This window comes from Schistocerca nitens, chromosome 1, assembly GCF_023898315.1.
Source record: "Schistocerca nitens isolate TAMUIC-IGC-003100 chromosome 1, iqSchNite1.1, whole genome shotgun sequence".
In the NCBI taxonomy this organism is placed as follows: Eukaryota; Metazoa; Arthropoda; class Insecta; order Orthoptera; family Acrididae; genus Schistocerca; species Schistocerca nitens.
Genome location: NC_064614.1, coordinates 1,059,437,936 through 1,059,465,114, shown reverse-complemented (window position 1 = coordinate 1,059,465,114; position 27,179 = coordinate 1,059,437,936). Strand labels below are relative to the sequence as shown.

Sequence of the window (27,179 nt, the reverse complement as noted above, 5' to 3'; positions counted from 1 at the left end):
CACTAGACACTGATGGCGATGATCTCCGGCGCGCGAATGTTCACTATGCGTGTGCGAGTCCGGGGACCTGTCAAGAGAGGAGGAGGAGGAAGGGGAGTGGGAGAGGGAGAGGGAAGAGCAGAGATGCCACGGGCAGGGGAGAAAGGGGGGAAGGAGGAAGGGGGAGGGGAAGCCCGGGAGAAGAGGGGTGGAGGGAGGGGACGGGGGAAAAGGAAAGAGAAGGGAAGGGAAGGGAAGAGAAGGGAGGGAGGGAGGGTGCCTAAAGGAAAGGACACCGGAAGTGGGGGGTGGGGCAGGGTCAAAGTTGAAAGGAGGGGTAGATGGAGGGGAGGAGGACATCATCAGGGAGGGGGAGCTGGCGGAAGTCACCTTGGGAGAGGGTAAGGAGGGTGGAGAGATGGAGACCAGGTGGGACGTGGGCATACAGGCGCGGCAGCGGGCGGCGGTGGGAGAGGATTGGGGAGACGAGCGGGTGAGGAGGATCGAGTTTGCGGGAGGTGTACAGGATTCTCTCTCTCATTACAGCTCCTTTTATACACGGTTGTCATGCACAGTCACTGACATTTTGCTGTCCAGCGCCATCTGTAGGACATTTTGCGAACTTCGTTTTTTTTTTTTTTTTTTTTTGTTCGAATAAAACTCATGTCATTCCAAGCGTGTGTGTCATTTTTTACCTCTGTATCTACATTATTCCGTGGTTTATTAAGTTTTCAAATTTATACTGACTTTTTGATCACCCGGTATGTAGTGACTCTATTGTACTTAATTAGCTGAAAACGTGGAATTTACATACATTGTTTCGTTTAGTGTAATGGCATTAATGTCCACTGCTGATACCATGATGAGGTCATTTTTGTTTGTTTAACACTGAATCAATTAAAAGTTTGTGAACGCAGCGATCAGCTGTGTCTGGGTCCGGCACGGCTGGGTTGGTGCTCTCATTAACTCTTTATGAAGTTTCGGAATAGTCCCTTAAAATCATTGCAACGTTTTCTATGTAATTTCTGCTTGCCAAGTACAATTTTATGAGCTACGCAAACGACAAGTTCATAGAAAAACCTCAGCTGACTGCACGCAACAAAACGGAAGTGGTACGATGCTGGGGAGGGACTGAGGTGAGGCTACCCTCGCCCGTTTCTCGTCGACGCGAAAGGAGACGACGGCGGAACGTCGCCGGTTGCTGGGATAAGCTGCACTTGCTGGTCGTACTAAAGAGAATCGCTGTGTTCCTCAGGCCTGCTGGGTCTGGACGATCCCGTGGCGGCAGGGAACAACGCGTTCAAGGACCAGGCGGCGGCGATGCGCTGGGTGCAGGCCAACATCCGGGCGATGGGCGGCGACCCGGACAAGGTGACCATCTTCGGGCAGAGCGCGGGCGGCTCCAGCGTCGAGCTGCACGTCTACTCGGCGCTGTCCAGAGGTGAGCACCTGCAGCCTCGCAGCTCCACGTACGTTTTGGTTGTGGTCCGCAGCCCAAACGCTTCTCTCCACGGTGCTCTCTTTATCCCTCAGTAACTACTGCAATCTACTGGACAGTTATAGTGCGGAGGTCCACTGTTGTCTGTAATTATCGTATGGGAGCAAAATATGCTCGATATGCTAATACATTAACGAAGAACCAATTTGCTTTGGAAAAATTTAGTTCCAATTTTGGCCACAGGGTGTAAATCTGGCAGTGTGGCTGCTAGCAAAAGATACAGAAACGTCTCAGGAACGAGACGCGGGAAGAAAAGGTCAAACAAATGCGAAGTGCATAATGTTGGTCTTATTTTAATTGCCGCTTACGCATTTTGTTCGAACACTGGGAACTTGGACGAGATGCTGAATCCGTAAAACCACTGATCCCGGCAGCAGTTCAAGTGGAATATGAGCAACGTGTTCCCGTTTACTGCCCTTCAGGTCGGTTAAAGACCTAACGCGTTCTTTTAGATATCCGCAAGTTCAGAAGTCACATGGACTCAGATCAGATGATCTTGCAAGCTAGGCATCTGGAAAGCCTGCTGAGATAACAAGTTCGTGAAAGGTTGCATTAATCAGATCTTTTACTGGGCGAGCGACACGAAGTGTCGCCTATCTCCCATGAAAATAGTAGTTTACACACACCTGAGCTCTTCTAAAACAGGAATAACATGCTGTACTAAAAGGTGTCGACAATGAGCAGATGTCACGCTACACATGACAAGCCCTCTGGATGTACTCTCTTCAAAAAAGAATGGAGCGAGAATAAAGGTGTTTGTCAATCCATACCACACAGTCTGATACGGTGAGTGCAACGGCTTTTCGTGCACGACACGCGGTTTCAAAACAAATGGCTCCAAGCACTATGGGACTTACCATCTGGGATCATCAACCCCTAAAATTAGAACTACTTAAACATAACTAACCTAAGGACAACACACACATCCATGCCCGAGGCAGGATTTGAACCTGCGACCGTAGCAACAGCGCGGCACCGAATTGAAGCGCCTAGAACTGCTCGGCCACAGCGGCCGGCTACACGCATTTCAACAAGGCCCCAAATTCAGCAGTATTCACCACACCCTGTAGTGTAAAAAGTGCCTCCTCTCCATAAAATATTGCCCGCTCACATTCCATCAACTTCGGTCCGTGCCAGAAACCAGAGAACAAATTCAGAACGTTGCTGCGGATCGTGGAGTTTCAGTTGCTGTATCGTCTGAATTTTGAACAAGTACCAGTGTGAAATAGGTCGCAAAATCTTGTGTACTGTTGACCATGCGATAGACAATTCTTGTGACACTACATAAGCAGCAGCACTACTCGCGTCAAGTGCTGCATGATCAGTTACAACAACAGCAACATCGTCAATAACTTCCACCAGAATAGGACGCTCACTTTGTCCAAATACCACACCAAGCTCATCGGTGTTTCCCAGTTTCATTATAATCTTCTTTAAACCATTTAATGACATCAGACCTCTCCCCAGATCTTTCATTCGGCGATAGTCCCTCAATGCAGCAATCTAACTGTTGTCTATTCACGTCGAAAAGCTGACCAACAGCGCACGACCTCTCTTCTCGGCAGCCGTACTATTCACTCACGTTATGGCTTGTCAAATGACAGCGTACATGTCATAGCTTCACATAAACAATGTATAGAGCCAGATTTGCACTTGGTGGTCAAAATTGGTACTAATCTTTTTCCAGCATAAATCAGTTACACATTAACCCGTTAACATAGCTATACAATAATTACAGCCCACACTGGACCTCTGTGAGTAGCTTCACTTTAATTGCGGCCGTTTGATCCATCCCTTCTACTCCCTTTCTACAATTTTTGCTCTCCACATTCACCATCCCAACCTTTCCCCATTACCAAATAGACGATTCCTACGGGTGGCAAGATGGTCGTATCAACTGCTCTGTTCTTTTGAACAAGTAGTGCCATACATTTCTTTTTTCCCCAGTTCTGTTCCGTACCTCATCGTTTGTTATGTTATCTATCCACCTAATCTTCCGTATTCTTCTGTAGTAGCACATTTCAAAAGCATACCTTCTCTTCTTGTCTGAAGTGCATATCCTTTAAATTTCGTTTTCATACAAGGATACAGTCCGAATACCCTCAGAAGGGACTTCCTAAATCTTAAATTTCATCTTGATTATGTTGAGATCACAACTGACACTAATGTTACTGATTAATGAAAACTACTTCATCTGTATTATTGCACATGTTTTTGTCTTACAACCGGTTTCGTTTATTTTACAACTTTAGCATACATCGGACCTGAAGATGTTCTACGAACGAAACCGGCCTCTTTATGAGAAATGCTTTCCTTGCTATAGCCCGACTGCCTTTTTTATCCTTTCTCGGCCATGGTCACTTTCTTTGCTGCCCTAGTGGTAAAATTCTAGTACTTTCAATGTCTCATTTCTTAATCTAAAAGCCTGATTCAATCCGACTGCATCCCATTGCATTGTTTTACTTTTGTTGATGTGCGTTTTACGACTTCTTTGCATTCCGTTCATCTGCTCTTCTGAGTCATTTGACATTTCTAGTAGAATTACAAAGTTTTTAGTTCTTCTCCCTGAATCTTAACTCCATTCCACATTTCACCTTGGTTTCCTTGACTTGCTTGCCCAATGTACAGATTAAATAACACCCCGAAGATGCTGCAACCCTGTCTCACTGCCTTCTCAATTGCTGATTCCTTTTTATGTTCTTAAAAGTAGTCTACTTGTTGTTTCTGTGCAAGCTACAGATAACTTTTCACTCTCTGTATGTTATCCTCCATCAGAGTGTCAAAAGACTGTATTCCAGCCAACATTATCAAAAACTTTCTCTAAATTTACAAATGTTGTGTATGTGCGTTTGCTTTTATTCTACCTGTGTTGTAAGATAAGTCATAGGGGCAGAATTACCTCAAGTAGTGTCCGGAACCCAATGTAGTCTTCCTCGAGATTGGCTTCTAGTAGTTTTTCCATTTTTCTGTGACTTACTAAACTGATAGTTCGGTAATAGTCACAACTGTCAGCACCCCCCCGTCTTTGTAATTGGAATTATTACATCCGTCCTAAAGTCTGAGGGTATTTCGCGGTGTATCCCCGATCTCATATACCATGCGTACAAGGTGGAACAGTTATGTCATGAATGGCTCCCCAAAAGTCTGAATAATTCTGTGAGAATGTCGTCTACTCTAGGACCTTGTTTCGACTTATGTCTTTCAGGGGTCTGTTAAATTCTTCTCGCAGTATAATATCTCCCAGCTCATCTTCATCTACTCCCTCTCCCCTTTCTATAATACTGCTTTCAGTAGCATTTACTTTCTATAGCCCTTCAGTATATTCCTAACACCTTTCAGCTTTCCCCTCTCCTTCGGTATTGGCCTGTCATCTGAGATCTTGACTGATACAGATGTTTCCCTTCTCTCCAAAGTTTCGATACACAGCCTACCTAATAATATAGCTGTGGTACCGTCCTTACGCAATTAGAATGCACATCCTCTTGCACATATGAAGGTAATTTAGCCAGATTCACATGTGATGGAAAAAGTATCTGTACAGCCAGGAAAATTTTATTTAGACTGTCTGATTTTATCGCTTATGAGCTTCAATGGTGGTAACGTAAATATGCCGAAACTTCTGGAACACTTGTATTCACTGTTTACATACACGACTACACAACAGTTCCAGATGCCTGCGAAGGCAGTGGTAATGCTGCCAACACCAATACATTTGAGAAACCAACACGTATCAGATTACATTGACTCTCTTCCTACTGCCTCTAAACTGAATACCCCTTTACTCTCGTGAACAACTGACTTAAATATTGGCCAAGATACAAATTAACACAAATTAGAGCAATATATATCTAAAAAAAGTTTACTCATTAATTATCTTGAGCATTTTTGCAGATTTTCAGCATGTGAGAATCATAATAATTATAAAATTATCATTAAGTAGATTATTAAAAGACGCAAGGCAGCAAGGAAAATACATCTAAACAATAATGTCAAATCACACATACCTTAGGTGCGCCGAACTCTACCATTATTTGTATTCAATGGTGTAGCTCAAAGTAAAACGTTACGTAGAACTTGCGAACTCTGATGTGACATCAGACCTCTCCCCAGATCTTTCATTCTGACTTAAATATTGGCCAAGATACAAATTAACACAAATTAGAGCAATATATATCTAAAAAAAGTTTACTCATTAATTATCTTGAGCATTTTTGCAGATTTTCAGCATGTGAGAATCATAATAATTATAAAATTATCATTAAGTAGATTCTTAAAAGACGCAAGGCAGCAAGGAAAATACATCTAAACAATAATGTCAAATCACACATACCTTAGGTGCGCCGAACTCTACCATTATTTGTATTCAATGGTGTAGCTCAAAGTAAAACGTTACGTAGAACTTGCGAACTCTGATGTGACACTTCAATTTCGTTGCTATGAATAAAATATTTATAATGTATTTGTTTATCACTAATTTTTTTATTCCCACAAACGAGGCCGGCCGAAGTGGCCGTGCGGTTAAAGGCGCTGCAGTCTGGAACCGCAAGACCGCTACGGTCGCAGGTTCGAATCCTGCCTCGGGCATGGATGTTTGTGATGTCCTTAGGTTAGTTAGGTTTAACTAGTTCTAAGTTCTAGGGGACTAATGACCTCAGCAGTTGAGTCCCATAGTGCTCAGAGCCATTTGAACCATTTGAACCACCCCACAAACGACTTGGTTAAGAAATCCTTTGCTTGCGTGCAATGTACACTGCTTCGTAGAGGCAAAAGTTCCTGTATAACGACCACACTAATAACGGGACAACAGCAAAAGAATGATATAGATGGTACAGTGTCAAGATATTGGAAGCCTCGCATCAGATATATATATACGTTGTGTTAGGACACAGTCTCTCTTTTTAACTTGCAGAAAGCATCCTCGTCATTCATGACAACAGCAAAAATGCTTCTGGGATCACCACGACCTCTGTGAACATCTGATACAGGGACGTCAAAATGGTCTCCAACTTTTGCTCGTGGAAATTTTGCATCTGAATTTTTAAGTATTATTCGTTCCTTGTATTTTCAAACTGATGTGAGCTCCTAACCTCTTTTTCCTGGCTTCTTGTTTATTTTGACGTAGTCTGCAAGCAATTTGCTATCCATACCATGCGTCCAAATGGTTCAAATGGCTCTGAGCACTATGGGACTTAACTTCTGAGGTCATCAGTCCCCTAGAACTTAGAACTACTTAATCCTAACTAACCTAAGGACATCACACACATCCATGCCCGAGGCAGGATTCGAACCTGCGACCGTAGCGGTGACGCGGTTCCAGACTATAGCGCCTAGAACCGCGCTGCCATCCTGGCCGGCACCATGCGTCCGCTTCGTTACTTATTCCACAAATCATATGGACATGTCTGCCGTAGGATACACGACAATGGGCTGCGATATTCTCTATTTGACCCACCACATACAATATTTTGACAACTAGTCTGTTGATTCCGATGGTTCCACCGCCACGGCGGCAGTTTCATAGTCTTGGGAAGTTTCTGTATTTATAGCGTCCTCCAATTCCTGTTCAACGTTCTAAAGGTCTTCATTTGTCACTATGTTATCGATAAACTCTCTGGCCAGATCTGAGGTACTCAGACCAACCTTTGCTTTGCAGCCAAACGTAGCATCTTATGGCGACTGCTGACTGCCTTGATGAAAAGAATGGTTTTTAATGAATTGAGTAAATCAGGGACTTTCAGCCTAATGTGTTGATTCCTTTGTCGGTATCCATGTCATTATCATATTCTGATAATCATAGTTATCTTTGGCTATGTGTAGGTTTCCGTGTACCACAGTTCTCTCCCGTTATCTGAGTGAGGGACACCTGGAGCACCTGTCATGATGAAAATATCAAGTAGCTGCTAAGCAACTTCTGCTCTTTTGCTTTTCAGCTGGCGCAATAGTATAAACTTCGTTAAATGATCAGCGTAATTGATTACAATTTTGTACTCACCGTCAGATTTACTTCGTAGATCTCTCAGATGACCTATTATCTTGAATTAAATTCTGTAAATAACAGAGGTGTGGGAACTAAACCTTTCTTGGGATGAGAGAGATTAGTCTAACAAGGCTTCCATAAGTGGAGGTGCAATGTAATGACTCCTTTGGTGACATTTTTGTATAGAATTTGTAGTTCTTTTTCTATGCCTGTGCGATCACCAAGTCCAATTTTCAAATGAGTATCATACAGTATGTTGAAAGATTTTCCTATACAGACGTAGCATAAAATTACGCTGATGTTTATTATTACTTGCACAATAAGTTCTTCTTTTCCGTCAGCTTCAGTGACGTCATATTTCCTTAGTCGAGGATAGTCGACCCTCTATTTGCGTTGCTTTACATTGACTTGTTTATCGTCCTCTATAAATCGCAGTATGTATATCTAGTGAGGGTGCCGCTATTATTTGCTGTTTCTTGCAGCAGAGTGTTCAAAGTGTCCGAGAACCTGTTTTTCATATCAAATGTTGGTTCCGCAGTTACACGTATGCCAACTTCCCCCTGCAGAATGTCCGTGGTGAGCAGTATTTTTGGCACATCTTGATATTGTGGCTCTCGGAACACTGAATTCTTTAACGATTTCCGAAATGGAATGTTCCGTGCGTCTAGCTCCAACTACCTTTCCGCGTTGAAAGTCTATTAATTCCAATACTGAAGCCATAATCATGTTGGAAAGCGTTTCCCACGAATCAACTGAGTGCAAATAACAGCTCCGTCAATGCAATATCGTTACCCCATGACTTCTGACTCCTCAGTGTATAATATAAATGCCAGGAATCACCATATTGCTCACAATGAAACCGATTTATCTAATAGGATGAAACTGCAGAGGAAGCGCAAGTATAATAAATATCGGGAATTACTGTTCTCGTCACAATGAAGCCTATTTGTGAAACAGGAACAAGTCACAGTCTCAGTGGCTGGACCTTCTTCGATAAGCAGCAGCTATCACGTGCACGGCACATTTATCACTGAGAGCGAAAGAAGTTCGGCCTATTGCACGCTGGTGCATCATCAAATCGAGCTTTTGCCAGAGATTTCCTGCCAGTGTGGGAAATAGCTGGCAAAAGTAGCGGATACACTGTTACTTTCGAGTATTCGAACCTTGGCCACATCTCCGGCCGGCCGGCCAGTTCAAGAACTGACCGCATTTAGGGCATTGGCCGTAACAAATACAAGTTTGATTCTGAGAAACCTAAACAGTACAACAGTACCTCTTTCGAACTTCAACTCAGACACGTTCCTTGTCGTAGGGCACTGAAACTTGGAAGACCTTTGTACAGTACACTGTACACCTACAAGTGTTTCAGTCGTTCACAACATTCGACTTGAGGAAACTTCTCAGTTTTCGTTTAACTGATCGGTCGTTTATTCGCCGTATTACTGGCTACGACACTGACCTACGCTTCGCCGTTCATCAGCTTCTTATGAGAGTGTCAAGATGTAAGACAGGCCTTGTCATAGGAGATACTTGTTGTATTATCTTATTTTGTTATCTGTTCTGGCCTTGAGACGGTCATATGTTATCAGTAGCTTCTGTGGACTGAACTGCTATCAGGAGTATACGTACGTGAAGTCAATAATGTAGACCATCTACTGTGTCGGATGAGGGTTAAGAGGCATGGCTGGCATGTGCTATGTTTCCACGCAACTATAAAAACGACGAAGTGACAGCTGCTAATATACAGGATCATTATAAATGATTCTTTCGTTTCCAAAGCTCTATATTTTCCTTATTATTAGATGTACAAATATGATTTATGCAGGAATGGAACCGTAAACTATCCGAGTTCGCATTTTGCACTCTACTAATGTTCTATGAGTGCCTTTCTAGTCACACGACACACGTCCAAGATACAATACCTTATATAGTAAAATTCTGTCAACGGTCATCACAAAAGCTTTGATGGGTTCCCTAAGCTGTTCCAGTGTTCTTCGCAAGGAAAATATGTAAAAACAGTCCTTGTGTACCCCCAAAGGGAAACGTCATGGAACCTGTGGGGCCAAAGGAACAGAACCATATCATCTTGAGCACTACGCCCAATCCAGCGATGCGAAGTTCGTCTTTTAGGTAGCGACAACATCGATGCTCCAATGAAGGGCTGTTACGTCTTGGTGGAAAATAAAAATTTCGATATCGGTAGTCACTTGTGGAAACAACCACAACAGCGACACATAAAGGTAAGAGGTACCCTCACAGTCTTCTCAAAGATAATAACAATTAGCGTATGGCATTGGTGGCCGGGAGACCCCTTGCGGGGCGGTTCGGCCGCCGCTCCACAAGTTCTTTAACGCCACTACGGCGACTTGCGAGTGAATGAAATACATACAACACCCAGTCATCCCGAGGTAGAGAAAATTCCTGACCCCCGCCGGGAATCGAACCCGGGAGCTTGTACGTTGGAAGCGAGAACGCTACCGCAAGACCACGAGCCGCGGACTTCTCACACATAAAAAAGGTCCAAAAGCTCCGTCTGTGACACTGCACAGGAAACATGAACCTTCCGCGAAAAACGATCAGCGCCACAATTTCATGAGGATTTTCAACACTGTTATGCAAAACTGAAGACGCCGTCTATACTCTTCTGCTTTTAATCGTTGCGCGAGATGTAGACGGTACGGTATGAAACGTAACCGCCGTAGCATATTAATCCACGCAGTGATATTCCATGTTCGTGGATTGCACGGACTGTGATTGTTTTTGACTGTGTACGAAACTTTCCCTCATTCCTTCCACGGTTGCTCCTGTCGCACTTGGTTGACCGGTACTTCCGCGTTAGCACAGACAACCAGTGTCACTAAATTGTCGATACCAACGCACAGTGCTCCGCCTACATGAAGGTTCTTTTACACAGTTCTTTCTGAATGCATGCTGCACCGTTGTAAGTGATAAACATCTCGCACATTCAAGCACACAAAAATTCGTTTGTTACTTTGTCGCCATCTGGTGAACACAATGAAAACTTGGTGAGTTTAAGATTCTACTCATTCATCACAGATATTCTTACGCGTAATGGTATTGAAAATGTAGAAATCTGAAAACGAACGAATCATTTATAGCAGCCCTGTATAGACGCATTCGTATAATATCCGGGAGAAAACAGAGAATGGAAACACCTTCGGCGAAACGGTTACTATAATGTTTGTTGTCAAAAACAGTGTTGCCTTCTATTGTACAAGAAAGTTTAATAACAATACACCTGAACTATGATAGATCAGCTATGGCGATTGTCATTACGCGAGATGAATGTTTGAAGAAGGAATGTGTTGCTTGATTCGTTTTGGAACAAAAGGATTAGGAACCAGTGAGAAAAGTAGTTCGACGAGCATTACGCCATTCTCTTTCCCACTGCAGTGTTCTGACCACTTCTTCGACACTGTGAAGTTGACCAAACGGCACCCATTTGTGACGGCACCCATAGCTCTCCTTCGTTTCAACCTCTTCCGTTAACCCAACTTTTTATGAATCCCAGACCGTCTAACTACAGTTATTAAAAGACCTCTTCTGTGCCTGAATTATACTTCGCCGGCCGGAGTGCCCATATGGTTCTAGGCGCTACAGTCTGGAGCCGCGCGACCGCTACGGTCGCAGGTTCGAATCCTGCCTCGGGCATGGATGTGTGTGATGTCCTTAGGTTAGTTAGGTTTAAGTAGTTCTAAGTTCTAGGGGACTGATGATCTAAGAAGTTAAGTCCCATAGTGCTCAGAGCCATTTGAACCATTTTTTTATTTTAATTAGACTTCCTTACGATTCTGTCGATAAATCTGTATCTGGCACCTGTCTTTCCCACCCATAGGTTTATTTTTAGTTCCGTCTTTAATCGCTGCCAAGTACGTGACAGCTCTGATTGATTCTATTTACTGATCGTCCAAAGCGTAGACAAGCGATATCGCATTTTTTAGTCTATTTAGGAGTGTTAATTACATTTATTTATTTTTAGGATGAACTGTCAATCTTTGCGCCAGAATGCAGATAATCTGCAAATTTTTCAGTGTTTCGTAAAATTTTCTGTTAGTGTCACTTACCGGTACCTAATTGTATCGTCTGCGAAAGGCCTCAAAGAGCTATAGACGTTATGTGACTGGTCATTTACCAGTATTGTGCACAGTACACATCAAAATCAAATGTTCAAATGTGTGTGAAATCTTATGAGACTTAACTGCTAAGGTCATCAGTCCATAAGCTTACACACTACTTAACCTAAATTATCCTAAGGACAAACACACACACCCATGTCCGAGGGGGACTCGAACCTCCGCCGGGACCAGCCGCACAAGTACACATCACATTAGCTACTTTGAGGTAGGCCAGACATCTAGTTTTGCTTCTGACGATGATCCCTCGTTAATAAAGACATGTTAAGCTTCGTTTGCCAGAAATTCTCCAAACTATTCCACATCCTTCCAAATATTCCATATTGTTTACTACGCGACGGGGAAGACTGTACCGAAGTATTTGTTATCACTTAGTGGCTCATATAACTTCAACATCAAGGCTTTGACAGAGCAAGATCTCTGGCCTGCTGACGGAACTTCTGTACTGCGCCATTCCAGTACACTGTTTTTAATATGTGATTTTATTCTTTACCTGTGCAATAAATAACACATAATTACTATTTTTGTTCACACGTAGATCAAAGAACGGGACTTGAAAACTAACAGACGTTCTGTTACAGCTTTACAGAGTGTTAACTTTTGTATCCTTCATTATAAGTTCTTTTTGCCATTGACCTGTCAGAACTAAAATAAAGAAAATTTATGTCCTGCTTCTTTGTTAACTAAAAGACAAGAATTCTATTGCTGACGAAAGTTTTCACAAAGATGAGGAGTAGAATAATTTAATGAACTTACAACCTATAGTTTCTTTGTGCTGCAGAACGTACTCTTTGCTGGAACACTTCTAGGTCCTACTGAGTTCTTAGAATGTAGAAATTGTAATTGATTGAAAGAAGTTTTCTTTCATACCACCTGGCGCCCTTAAGCTTAAATGCTTGTGAACGCCTGAAATACTATTAATAATTTTCGTAAAGTTTACACAGCTCTAACCAAAAAAGGTGAATTCTTAGTACGATGAAAATTGTAGGACAATAGGAGTGATTCTTGCTGAGCATTTTGATGTACAATTGATTACATTAGGTCACATGTTCACTTTATTGCAATTTTTATAAATATCAGTAAATTATGCCGATCTATACTTGGAATCTATGTACTGACTATTTTACTTTGATATTTGAAACCTGAAGTACACATCGACATGTCTATGTAGAAAGATACAACAGTTATGTCATTTCAGCCACAAGTTTCTGTTCTATAAATATTTACCTCAAATAATCAAAATTAAAGTAACATTTTAGTAATTAATCAGTATGTCTTTTCTTCCTGTTGATAGTTCATTGCTATGTATAGTCTGCTTTCCTCCAATTAGTACCCTAAAATAACCCAAAAAAATTCAGGCGTCTAGCTCAAATAGATTTTTTGTCCGTAAAGTAACCGTTAGAAAAATTCATTCTCAGGGAATTTAATTTAATGTTAGGTTATATTTGACCTATAACTCACCTGTGTTGCTAATAATACATTCGGATTTCATATTCTTCTTGCTTTAAATGTTCCTCATCTTATATCTTCCTTTTCTAGTTTCTGCTTGTTACTCTGGTCTATTTAGTTACCTCAAGGATCCACTTTCCTGCTTCGGTCACTTTAATGGAGTTAATTTCCAACAGCGATTGTCTCATATTAAACCCAGGATATATATTCCTAGCAACTCTAAGAACTTCAGACCCGCTAACCTCCCCACATTAAAACAGATTATTGGTATAATAACTTAGAAGAATGGCAAAACAGCAGCAACTGGTACTACAGAAAAATTTATAAGGAAAAGAACACTCGAACACTAAACATATACAAGGGAAACATATAAACATTGCAAATCGTTTTTTCTAAGAAGACTGTTAACTTGAAAAACAGTTGCAGTTTATGTTGCTTGAACAGGAGTCTAAGGACAACATTGACGTGTGAAAGCAGCAGAAACATAGGTGTGGACACACAGAGAGATCTTTAAGTTGATTTTTAAACAACTTCGTGATGTTTCCGTCTGAGTAGCTGAAATTCCGCTACGTCTTTACCGTCTGGGGTCCAGTAATCAATGCCAGAGCACAATATGACATGGAAGAAGTGTCTGTTCACTGCCTTTACGCTGAGGGGTATCATGGATCTGCTTGACTACGCTTTGGCTGTGGCACAAATTTTAATTCTTTTCTTCAGCTTCCATCATTATCACCTGAACGATGTTTTCTGAAGTCGACTCGTATATTTGCTGCAGTTGCTGACGCTTCGCCTTAATTCAGCGAAAAACTTGTCATAAGAGGTTTTCGCCAGCGATCATCGCTGTTTTTCCGCGACTGCCCAGAGATTTATCGAAACTGAATAGTGCCAAACTGTGTTCCAGAGGAAAAATAGAACCACCCTTGTCATAATGTAAATGTAGATATAAAAAGCACAATCGTTATTGAAAATGAGTTCGAAAGTAGTTTCTCATTCTTTAGTAGCGAAGTCCGACGTTGTGGCCGGATGCAGCTGGTTGCTGCACTCTCCCCATCTGTGTGTGTAAAACGCCCCACTCATTGTGCTGACCCACAGGTTCGTTCTCTCCTCTGTCAGTTGGTGTGATAGCCTTCTACGCCCTCTGCCTCATTCATATTCTTCTCTGTATGTTGGAGCAGTTAACACTGCGTCCAAAATGTACTAGTACTGCTGCGTTGTTATCGTGGTCTTCAGTCCGAAGACTGGTTTAATGCAGCTCTCCATTCTACTCTACTCCGTGCAAGTCTCTTCATCTCCGAATAACTGCTCCAACCTACATTCTTCAGAATATGCTTACTGTATTCGTCTTTTGGTCTCCCTCAACAATTTCCACATGCTACATTATCCTCCAATATTAAATTGATCTCTTGATGCCTCAAAATGTGTCCCATCAATCGATCACTTCTTTTCGTCAAGCTCTGCCACAAATTTATTTTCTCCCCAGTTCTGTACACTATCTCCTCACTAATTGCGCAATCTACCCGTCTATTCTTTAACACTCTTCTGTAGAAGCAAATTTTAAAAACCTCTGTTCTCTTCTTGTCTGAACTGTTTATCGTCCGTGTTTTACTTGCATACGTGGCTGCTCTCCAGACAAATAGCTCCAGAAAAGACTTTCTAACACTTGAAACTATATTCGCTGTTAACAGATTTTTTCAGAAACGCTTTTCTTGGCGTTGCCTGTCTGAATTTTATCTCCTCTCTGTTTTGGCCATCATCAGTTATTTTGATGCTCAAATAGCAAAACACATCTACTATTCCCAGTGTCTCGTTTTTAATTCAATTCTGTTAGCAGCAAATAATTTAATTCGAATACATTCAATTATCCTTGTTTTGCTTTTGTTGATGTTCATCTTATTTTCTCCATTCAAGACGCTGTCAATTCCGTTCAGCTGCTCTCCAAAGTCCTTTGCTTTGTCTGACACAATTACGTCATCGGCAAACCTCAAAGTTTTTGTTTCTTCTTCCTGAAATTTAATTCCCTCTTCAAAATTTTTCCTTTCCTTTACTGCTTTTTCATTGTGCAGATTGAATAACGCCCGGGATAGGTTAGAACTCTGTCTCACTCCCCTCTCAATCAGGGTTCCTTTTCATGCCTCTCGACCCTTATAACTGCCTTTTGTTTCCTATATTTTACCATTGCTACCTTCAGAATTTCAAAGGGAGTATTCCAGTCAACATTTTCAAAAGCTCTCTTCAAGTCTACAAATGCCAAACACGTAGGTTTGTCCTTCATCAATGTACCCTCTAGGAGAAGTCGCAGGTTCAGATCTGCCTCGTATGTTCTACATTTCTCCTGGATCCGGACTGATCTTCTACGAGGTTGGCTTCTACTAGTTTTCCCTTCAACAAAGTATTAGTGTTAGTATTTTGCAACCATGCGTTATTAAACTGCTAGTCTGTGATATTCACACTCGTCAGCAGCTGCTTTCTTTGGAATTCGAATTATTTCATTCTTTTTGAAGTCCTGGGATATTTCGCTTGTCTCATACGCCTTGCACACCAGATGGAATAGTTCTGTCATGTCTGGCTCTCCGAAGGCTATCAGTAGGCCTGACGGAGTGTCGTCTACTCAGTTGGTTGGTTAGTTCATTCATTTAGAGGGAGCGGTCCGACCAGCGAGGTCCTCGGTCCCACGGGTAAGGGAAGGATGGGGAAGGATGTCTACCATGCCCTTTAACGGCATTTGTTTGAAGCGATTTAAAGAAATCACGGAAAGCCTAAATTAGGGTAACCGGACGCGGTTTTGAAGGGTCGTCTCCTCCGGTGGCCTCGTCTCGACTTACGTCTTTATGTGCTCTGTTAAATTCTTCTCGCAGTATCATATCTCCCATCTCATGTTTATGTACGCCCACTTCCCTTTCCATAATATTTTTTTCAGTTTCATCTCCCTTGTAAAGATCCTCTACATATTGGTTCCACCTTACAGCTTTCCAAAATTAGAATTATATTAATTCTTTCAGCTGCTCACGAGCGTTGATATATATCAACGGGGACAGGTGAAAATCTGTGCCCCGACCGGGACTCGAACCCGTGATCTCTTGCTTACAAGGCAGACGCTCTACCAATATGAGCCACCGAGGGCACAGAAGACAGTGCGACTGCAGGGACAATCTCGCGCACGTCTCCCGCGATACCCACATTCTCATCTCGTATGTCCACACACTACAATCATTGTGTCCCACCCCAACACACTCATTACTGTGGAAGACATTCTTACCAAGTCCCGTAAGATTTCGGGGAATATGTGTGCATCCGCACAGAAGAAGAAGGTCATGGCCGGTATTGCCAGAACTATGTACTTATATGGATGACACCACATCTATATAAGTTTCAGCTTTCCGTTCTATGCTACTACTAGCAGAGGTACTCATTTGCAGTCCAAGCCGTATTTACATTTCGATGACAATCATGTAGTAATTAGCCGGTATAGATGGCACTAGATCAGGACACAAACAGTCCTCGTTTTTCCCTTGAGGTCTCCTGGTAGAGAATATACGCAGTATTTTCTTCTCCAGTTACATCCCTCGCATGAGACGTTCAGAATAAGCCTCCAGTACGCTAAATTCTCCATGCTGGCCCTTGTTTCCTCGGTCTGCCCTGCCAGACGCTAAATGGAAAATAATATGATCATAAGTAATAAAAAGTTTCTACTTCACCCACTGTAACTGTTCTCTTCACGATCAAACAAATTAAAAATTGCAGTGGGTCTCATTTTCTAGTAATCTAGACGCAAACTGAATTTATTTACGTTCGATTGAAAGACTTAAATGCAAGCTTGGTACACACTCTGACGTTGTACTGGCTGTTCGTACTCTACATGTTCACTTATATGTTGTTACTGGTCGCTGGCCACATTAAGAGAGACCAAGTGCGTCGTATTTCGTACCTTTACGCGTTACTTACTTGTCTCAATGAGGGTCTGTGGGAAAGTCCGTCACACTGCCACACGCCGCCCTTTCTGTCGCAGGTCTGTTCAGGGCGGCCATCTCGCAGAGCGGCTCTGCGATCGGAGGAGGGCAAGGCGAGACCAACAACCGCGAGACCGCCTTGTGCATCGGCGCAGAGCTGGGACTGCAGACGGAGAACTCCACGGAGCTGCTGGCTTTCCTGCAGTCGGTGGACGCGCTGTCGCTGTATAACACGGTAAGGTCGGCTGACACACTCACCGCTTTCCCTCACTTGGCCGGTCACAGTGCTGTGGGTATTCGTCTGGTTGACATGGGGTGAATCACTGGCTCTTTCCTCCCAGGAGGAAAAGTTTACTTTTCGTTTGGCACCTGAGAAAATAGGGTAGAAAGATGCAGGAACGCTGCAAGAAATGTTACTTGGGTTTACTGTGTTTTATAGCTTGGGCTGCTAATTTGTAATATTTACATTTGTTAATCGTAAATTACGTGCTCGATTGAAGTAACAATTGAATTTACGATCTTCAGATTTGACTGAGTTATCGAGAATCCAAGTACAACAGATTTATTTTAGCACTCATGTTGTTGACTTCACACTTTTCATTATTTAGAGTCAATTGCCAAATTTTCGCACCATACAGATATCTTATCTAAATTGTTTTGCAATTGGTTTTGATCTTCTGATGACTTTACTAGACGATACGTGACAGCATCATCTGCAAACCAGCATCGAACAGTTGTGACCCGGTAACATGTTGCATTGTCTTCCATAAAAACTCCACCGTTCTTTGGCTACAAGTTGTCTCCAATAGCCATATACAATCAGTGATCGGTTTAGTTGGACCAGGGACTCAGTCCATACCGTGCAAACGAATCCCACACCATTACCGAACCAGCAGAAGCCTGCATAGTGCCTTGTTGACAATTGGGTCCGTGGTTTCGTCGGATCTGCGGCGCACTCGAACCCTACCACCAGCACTTACCGACTGAAATGGGGTCCACGGTTTTCCAGTCGCTAGGGTCCAACCGATATGGTCGTGAACCCAGGACAGGCGCTGCAGACGATGTGATATTAGCAATGGTGCTCACCTCGGTCGTATACTGCCATAGCCCATTAACGCCAGCTTTCACCGCTGTGTCCTAACGAATATTTTTTTCGTACGCAGGTTCGAATCCTACCTCGGGCATGGATGTGTGTGATGTCCTTAGGTGAGTTAGGTTTAAGTAGTTCAATGTCTAGGGGACTGATGACCTCAGATGTTCAGTCCCAAAGTGCTTAGAGCCATTTGAACCAGTTTGTTCGTTGTACGTCCTACATTGATTTCTGTGGTTATTTCACGCAGTGTTGCTTGTCTATTAGCACTGATATCTCTACACAAACACCGCTGCTCTCGGTCGTTAAGTGAAGGATTTCGGCGGCTGCGTTGTACGTGGGAAGAGGTAATGCCTGAAATTTGGTATTCTCGATATCTTTTGTCCCTGCGGATCTCAGAATATTGAATTACTTAATGATTTCCGAAATGACATGTACCATGCGTGTAGCTCCAACTACCATTCCGCGTTCAGTGTCGGTTAACTCCCGTCGTGAGGCCGTAATCACGTCGGAAACCTTCCCACACGAATCATGTGAGCAAAAATGACAGCTCCGTCAGTGCACTTGACTTCTATACCATTTGTTCACGATACAACTGCCACCTGTATATGTGTGTATCACTATCCCAAACTTCGTCACCTCACTGTATATCAGACGTTAAGAATAATTATTCAACTAATTTAGTATACAGAGTGAACTTCCGTGGTGCGTACAAAAACATCAGAAAAGGTAGAGCACGTAAGGGAGAGTAACAGACCGCAAGCAAGCTGGAAACAGCAGAAGAATGGATCCTCTTATGTTTGCTGTGATATGATATACGAGGGTGAGTCAAATGAAAACCTTAAATTTGTAATAACAAATCAAAATTTCGAGAAGTTATCCTGTAAGTTGGTAAGCATGCTACAAACAGCGTGCAGAATGGCCTGTAGGTGGCAGCATAGTGTAGATGCACACATACCGTCGCAGTATGAGTATAAAGATGGCCGCCCCACATGTGACTTGCACCAGGGAAGAACAGCGTTCTGTTATTCGGTTTTTGCGTAGTGAAGGTGTGAAACCTATTCAGATTCATTCAGTACAGTGATGCACGTTTGTCACAGCAGCAAGTCTACTAATGGAGTAGGAAGTTCGAAAATGGTGTGACTTCATGGAAGATGCTCCTCGTCCACGTCAGGCACAACGTGTTGTGACTCCACAAAACATTGCAACAGTTGAAGCCACAGTGAAGGAAAACCGCCGAGTGACACTGAATGACATTGCAGCATTTACAGATTAGTCATGGGTCAGCACACCACATTGTGCATGATGTGCTCCAGTTTCACAAAGTGTCTGCAAGATGGGTGCCATGGCAGCTGTCTCCTGAAATGAGACAACGACATGTTGATGGTTGTGACGATCTACTTCGGCGCTTTGAACGAGAAGGTGGTGGCTTCCTTGCAAAAATCGTTGCTGGGGACGGAACCTGCGTTCACTTCCACCAACCGGAAACGAAGAGAGCGAGCAAAGAATGGCGCCATTCCTCATCACCAAAACCAAACAAGTTTCGAACAGAAATATCAGCAGGGAATGTTATGCTGACTCTCTTTTGGGACGAAAAAGGCGTAATTTTGGAGCATTCCATGCCTAGAGGGACCACTGCCACCAGTGCATTACACAAATCTTTTAAAAAATCATCTTCGGCCTGCAATCAAAGCTAAGCGACGTGGATTGCCGTCACCAGGTGTCCTTTTGCAACATAACAATGCAAGGCCCTACACTGCCCGTACAACAGTTGCAACAATCAGAGATCTGCATCTTGAGTGTCTTCCTGATCCACCATACTCACCAGACTGTGCCCCAAGTGATTTCCATATGTTTGGACCACTAAAAGACGCAGTGGGAGGAAAGAAGTTCCCTTCTCATGAAGAGGTATGGCACGCGGTGCATGAGTGGTTGTGCGGACTTCCCAAAGAATTCTTTTCTAAAGAAATTTATGCACTTTGTAAGCGCTGGAGGACTTGCATTGAGCATGGGGGAGATTATGTTGAAAAGTAATACAGGTTTCTACCACTTCTGCACAATAAATAATATTTAAAAATATATTGAAGGTTTTCATTTGACTCACCCTCGTAATTATAAACTGTTTTCTCTTGAAATTTCACACAAAGTATCCACTTATGTGGGTTGACAAATTATTACGGGTTTTATATTTTCTCCTCGAGGTGAAGGTAAAACCTTGAAATTGCGTACGATCAAAATAACGGTTTTTTCTTAGAATGTAGAAATTGTAATTGATTTTAAAAGTAACACTCAGGAAAGCCAAGGTGTCATTGCATTTTCCTCCTATTACTATTACATTGCCTGACAGAAAAGTTAAGCCGGACGGTCAGTTGTCAATGTAACTTTTCAGAGGTACACGCCGTCGTCAGGTATGTAAAGGATTAGAGTTGCAATTCTTTGTGGCAGGTAGAAGGGCTACGACAATGCATCAGTGTTGTTCATGGTTAGGCTTTTTACCAGGCATTGTAGGACATGTAAATGGCATGAACAGCGTCAAATTTTATCACGTGGGAACACGGACAAGCTGCGCACTTGTGCGGAACAGCGTTATCAGAAACTGACACATTTTGAAGGGGCCTTGTAGGTCTCCATTTGGATGGCTGGGGGAATCTCTAGAGTTGTTCAGCGTTCGGATGACACCCTTACTAAATGAATCAGTGCACGTATCCAGGCCAGAGGAGAAGCAAATTCTGTTGATCAGTGGGATCCTACTGCCAAATTCTTTGTAAATTTCACTGATTTTGTAATCACTGCAGTAGCCTCACACACCATGTCAACCCTTTAAGTTTCATTTGGGAGGTTGGGTTGGTGCATCACTTATACAGGCAGGCAATGTGCTTTCATACATCTCTATTTGGCACCAGTTTACACTGGACAAGACACATTCGCTACATAGCAGTTTTAAGATATCTGATCAGTTTTCGTCGATATCATTTCATATCATTGCGTCTTCATTGACTACATCCCCAACATCCACTAACTTCCATGCAGCTATTTTTAATACAACTAATGTATTTGGTTAGTCATCTGTATATTTGCTAACAAGCGTATGAGGCTTCTTTTACACTACTGGTCATTAAAATTGCTACACCAAGAAGAAATGCAGATGATAAACGGGTATTCATTGGACAAATATATTATACTAGAACTGACAAGTGATTACATTTTCACCTAATTTGGGTGCATAGATCCTGAGAAATCAGTACCCAGACCAACCACCTCTGGCCGTAATAACGGCCTTGATAAACCTCGGCATTAAGTCAAACAGAGCCTGGATGGAGTGTACATGAGCAGCTGCCCATGTAGCTTCAACACGATACCACAGTTCATCAAGAGTAGTGACTGGTGTATTGTGACGAGCCAGTTGCTCGGCCACCATTGACCAGATGTTTTCAATTGATGAGAGATCTGGAGAATGTGCTGGCCAGGGCATCAGTCGAACATTTTCTGTATCCACAAAGGCCCGCACAGGACCTGCAACATACGGTCTTGCATTATCCTGCTGAAATGTAGGGTTTCGCAGGGATCAAATGAAGGGTAGAGCCACGGGTCGTAACACATATGAAATGTGACCTCCATTGTTCAAAGTGCTGTCAATGCGAAGAAGAGGTGACCGTGACGTGTAACCAATGGCACCCCATACCATCACGCCGGGTGATACGCCATTATGGCGATGACGAATACACGCTTCCAGTGTGCGTTCACCACGATGTCGCCAAACACGGATGCGACCATCATAATGCTGTAAAAAGAACCTGGATTCATCCGAAAAAATGACGCTTTGTCATTCGTGCACCCAGGTTCGTCGCTTAGTACACCATCGCAGGAGCTTTTGTCTGTGACGCAGCGTCAAGGGTAACCGCAGCCATGGTCTCCGAGATGATGCTGCTGCAAACGTCGTCGAACTGTTCGTGCAGATGGTTGTTGTCTTGCAAACGTCCCCATCTGTTGACTCAGGGATCGAGACGTGGCTGCACGATCCGTTACAGCCATGCGGATAAGATGCCTTTCATCTCGACTGCTAGTGATACGAGGCCGTCGGGACCCAGCACGGCGTTCCGTATTACCCTCCTGAACCCACCGATTCCATATTCTGCTAACAGTCATTGGATCTCGACCAACGCGAGCAGCAGTGTCGCGATACGATAAACCGCAATCACGGTAGGCTACAATGCGACCTTTATCAAAGTCGGAAACGTGATGGTACGCCTCCTTTCACGAGGCATCACGACAACGTTTCACCAGGCAACGCCGGTCAACTGCTGTTTTTGTATGAGAAATCGGTTGGAAACTTTCCTCATGTCGCCACATTGTTGGTTCAAATGGCTCTGAGCATTATGGGATTTAAACATCAATGGTCATCAGTCCCCTAGAACTTAGAACTACTTAAACCTAACTAACCTAAGGACATCACACAACACCCAGTCATAACGAGGCAGAGAAATATTGTAGGTGTCACCACCGGCGCCAACCTTGTGTGAATTCTCTAAAAAGCTAATCATTTCTTCCTGTCGGTTAAATTTCGCGTCTGTAGCACGTCATCTTCGTTGTGTAGCAATTTTAATTGCCAGTAGTGTATGTTTCATCTTGCTTCACAGTTATCATTTTCCATTTTCGTGTGGTGTACAATCTCAGTGTAGAGTTGTTTCGGTTCCCGCTATGGAAGTAGAGAACGAGGCAGCAGAAATAGTGTGTCTTGCCTGGTGTTGCAGAGCTGCGGCACCGGGTTCGGGATGGCGGTGGAGCCGGAGGGGGAGGGGGCGTTCCTCACTACAGGGACCGGCCACCTGGGCGCGTGGGCGCTCGCTGGCAACTACACGCACGTGCCGCTGGTGTCCGGCGTCACCTCCGGCGAGTACAACTTCATGGTGGGCGGAGGTGCGTAATACGTCCGCCCAGTTCTCCTACCTATAATGGATACCTAGTACTACCTGCAAGAAACTACTGCCTTGTCGATGACAGTGATCCTGTGTATACTCATTCTTTGTAATACACACACTGACAACAGCTTAACGTAATGTAAGAACATGTGAAAAACTAGAGTAAAAATAGGTGAGGATACAGTAGTAAACAGTGTCTTATACTCTCTCAGCCCAAACAAGCTTCGCAACGCGCAACGGTATCGACTGACCGCTGTGTAATCTTCAGCCGCCAGACGTTACTGTATGTGGATAGAGAGAGGCATGTGGTCAGCACACTGCTCTCTCGGCCGTTGTCAGTTTTCGTGACCAGAACCGCTAGTTCTCTATCAAATAGCTCCCCAGTTGGCCTCACAAGGAGTTGCCGACAGCGCTCGGCAGCCCGGACGGTTACCCATTGAGCTGCTAACCAATCCCGACAGCACCCAACTTCGGTTATCTGACGGGAAACGGTTACCACTGCAGGAAGGCTGTGTTTTATATGCTAACGACAGTATAAACAAGCTGGCCAAGTGTGAGCAAAACTCGCGCTCTAAGGGTTCCGTTCAATCTTTTGTGTGGATAGTTCATCTACATGCCTTGATGAATGAGTTGCGAATATCAAATCACGAGCCGGCCGGGGTGGCCGAGCGGTTCTAGGCACTACAGTCTGGAACCGCGCGACTGCTACGGTCGCAGGTCGAATCCTGCCTCGGGCATGGATGTGTGTGATGTCCTTAGGTTAGTTAGGTTTAAGTTGTTCTCAGTTCTAGGGGACTGATGACTTCAGAAGTTAAGTCCTATAGTGCTCAGAGCCATTTGAACCAAATCACGTGACATAAATGGTCTATCTTTTAGTGCAATGACATGTAAGCTTAAAGGCTTTACATTGCCAAGGGACCACATACCTTAATATCTCACACACATTTCAGCTTGGTATATCTACCTGCTCCTGAGAAAAAGAGGTCTTAACAGACGGACAGACAGTTGGAGAACAAAAGATCGTAGAAGTATTCCGTTATTATCAACTGAGGTACGGAACCTTGAAAATGAAGACTACTTCCAACGGTTCGCATACAAATTTGAACATAATATAAAATTGTATGACCCAGAAACACAGTATCTGTTTGAAAATCTGTCAGTCATCCGTCGTACATCTGTTCTATAGACATAACACTTCCGCAACTCAGGCCTTGACATAAATTACGACAGATATGTAGAAGTAAAAGTACAATGCTCTCAAACTTTATTTAAGATTACCGGCCAAATGGTGCATAACTGGGAAAGGTAAAACATCAAAAATTTATAAGACAATGAGGGTACGAGCGTACCCGTTCTTAAATTTGAGTGAGACTTCTATCTCCTTACAGTCGAACTTGAACAATATCCACACGGCGAAAATGTGATTTCCAAGAGAAGTAAAAGGCTGTTCTGGATTGAATAGAGGGAGTTCTTAATCAGTCGACCAGAGTGAACCACTGTTGTGAAGACTTTAAATACAAGTCTAAAATGCCACTGTATTTATTTAAAGTTCAGCAATTAAATAAAAATAAATATTTCATCTACACGTACATCCATACTCCGTAAGCCACCTGACGGTGTGTGGCGGAGGGTACTTTGCGTACCTCTACCGGTTCTCCCTTCTTATCGTTCGTGGAAAGAAAGATTGTCGGTATGAGTCTGTGTGGGCTCTAATCTCTCTGATTTTAACCTCATGGTCTCTTCGCGAGATATACGTAGGAGGGAACAATATGCTGCTTGGCTCCTCCGTGAAGGTATTTCTCGAAACTTCAACAAAAGCCCGTCCCGCGCTACTGAGCGTCTCTCTTGCAGAGTCTTCCACTGGAGTTTATCTATCATCTCCGTAACGCTTTCGCGATTACTAAATGATCCTAGAACGAAGCGCGCTGCTCTCCGTTGGATCTTCTCTATCTCTTCTATCAACTCCATCTGGTACGGATCCCACAACGGTTGCCGACCGAGGTGGCCGAGCGGTTCTAGGCCTTACAGTCTGGAACCGCGCGATCGCTACGGTCGCAGGTTCGAATCCTGCCTCGGGCATGGATGTGTGTGATGTCCTTGGGTTAGTTAGGTTTAAGTAGTTCTAAGTTCTGGGGGACTGATGACCTTAGAAGTTAAGTCCCATAGTGCTCAGAGCCATTTGAACCACACCGGTTAGCAGTACTCAAGCAGTGTGCGAACAAGTGTACTGTAACCTACTTCCTTTGTTTTCGGACTGCATTTCCTTAGGATTCTTCCAATGAATCTCAGTCTGGCATATGCTTTGCCGAAGATGAATTTTATATGGTCATTCTATTTTAAAACACTCCTAATGCCTACCCCAGATAATTTATGGAATTAACTGCTTCCAGTTGCTGACCTGCTATATTGTAGCTAAATGATAGAGAATCTTTCTTTCTATGTATTCGCAGCACATTACACTTCTCTACATTGAGATTCAATTGCGATTCCCTGCACCATGCGTCAATTCGCTGCAGATCCTCCTGCATTTCAGTTCAATTTTCCATTGTTACAATCTCTCGATAGACTACAGCATCATCTGCAAAAAGCCTCAGTGAACTTCCGATGTTATCCAAAAGGTCATTTACATATATTGTGTATAGCAACGGTACTACGACACTCCCCTGCGGCACACCTGAAATCACTCTTACTTTGGAAGACTTCTTTCCATGGAGAATGACATGCTACGTTCTGTTATCTAGGAACTCTTCAATCCAATCACACAATTGGTCTGATAGTCCATATGCTCTTACTTTGTTCATTAAACGACTGTGGGGAACTGTATCAAACACCTTGTGGAAGTCAAGAAACACGGCATCTACCTGGGAACCCGTGTCTATGGCCCTCTGAGTCTCGTGGACGAAGAACGCAAGCTGGGTTTCACACCATCGTCATTTTCGAAAACATGCTTGCGCTTCCCTTTACTAGAGCAAGATTTACAAAGCGAAATTGTTCTAATTAATTAGGAATTTTTGTTTGCCTTGTGTGTGTGTGTGTGTGTGTGTGTGTGTGTGTGTGTGTGTGTGTGTGTGTATCAGCATAGTTTATATCCACACCTTTTACAGTAATGCGTTTGTCAATTGGTGTTAAAACTATTCAAACAACGGTTGCTGTTGACTTTGTTCTGGTTATGGAGCAGTATGACCAGCCCCGTCGCAAAATAACCTGTACAGTAAGTTAAGTGGAAACTAAATAGCTTTAATGCTGACGTTGAAGGGGTCTCATTAGGTGTCTGGCGGACTGTGATACACAGTGCATAATCAACAATTTAACACAAGAAAACAAACAATGTTAACAAATTTGTTAAACAAGAAAATAAGGGAACTACAATGTCAGTTCCTGCCAATACCGGTGACGATAATGCGTTCCATAAGTTATCATGCTACGACCCCAGCAGAGGTGCGTTGTTATCAGGAGGTCGAGTGAAGAGTGCAGATGAGTGATCCTACGGAACACTGCGGCGCTAATGAGCATCATTCAATAAACAATCTTTATCAGTGAGAGGTTTATAATCCCTCTGCCCAGCGACGATCGTGCTTTGTCTGCGCTGCTTGAAAGTGCGAGATGGCACGTCAGTGCCTGGCAAGGACCTTGCTGATCGCAGGTCCCGGTGTTGCCTGTGGTCAATGCCGCGCCCTTAGGAAGGTGCGGCGACAGTGAGTCTCCACAGCCCAGAGTGGCTGTGGACGCCTGTCGGAGCCTCAGCGCTCTTACTGAACAAAGCTGCTCTTATGCTCGTTCCCAGAATACTGCGTATCCCTGTAGTTGATTGTCGAGATGGCGTGAACGTGGAAGACCCAACGGCAACACGAAAGACAGCCTGAGTGACCTTCCCAGTACACAGCTGGTAAGGTGGTGCTTCCACTGCCGCGTAGCGGCGACATAGGCGCTCAGCGCCCAAGTTAAACATCTTGCACTGTTGTGACTGATAGGACCGTGGCTTGCACCTCAGAACTCCCATCCATTGCCGATCGGCTGTGCCGTGTGGCAGTGGACTTCAAGCTAGCGGCAACTTTTAGACACTTGTTGAATTCACGAGAGCTGCTTGCAACTTAATAGAGCTGATCTTCCATCATTATCGGTGTTGCTTATGGAATACCATCCCTCTGAGAATGAGCTTGAAGAGG

The 27,179-nt window shown here is 43.5% G+C and overlaps 1 protein-coding gene across 1 annotated transcript in view; it reads left to right on the top strand.

Annotated features, from left to right (window-relative positions):
* LOC126197739 (esterase FE4-like) overlaps positions 1–27,179 on the top strand; it is an 88,014-nt gene that overhangs the window by 41,803 nt on the left and 19,032 nt on the right. The window contains exons 5-7 of the mRNA XM_049934661.1: positions 1,235–1,420; positions 17,064–17,239; positions 22,846–23,011. Of these exons, the coding sequence (XP_049790618.1) occupies positions 1,235–1,420; positions 17,064–17,239; positions 22,846–23,011 (528 nt within the window). The remainder of the gene's footprint in view (positions 1–1,234; positions 1,421–17,063; positions 17,240–22,845; positions 23,012–27,179) is intronic.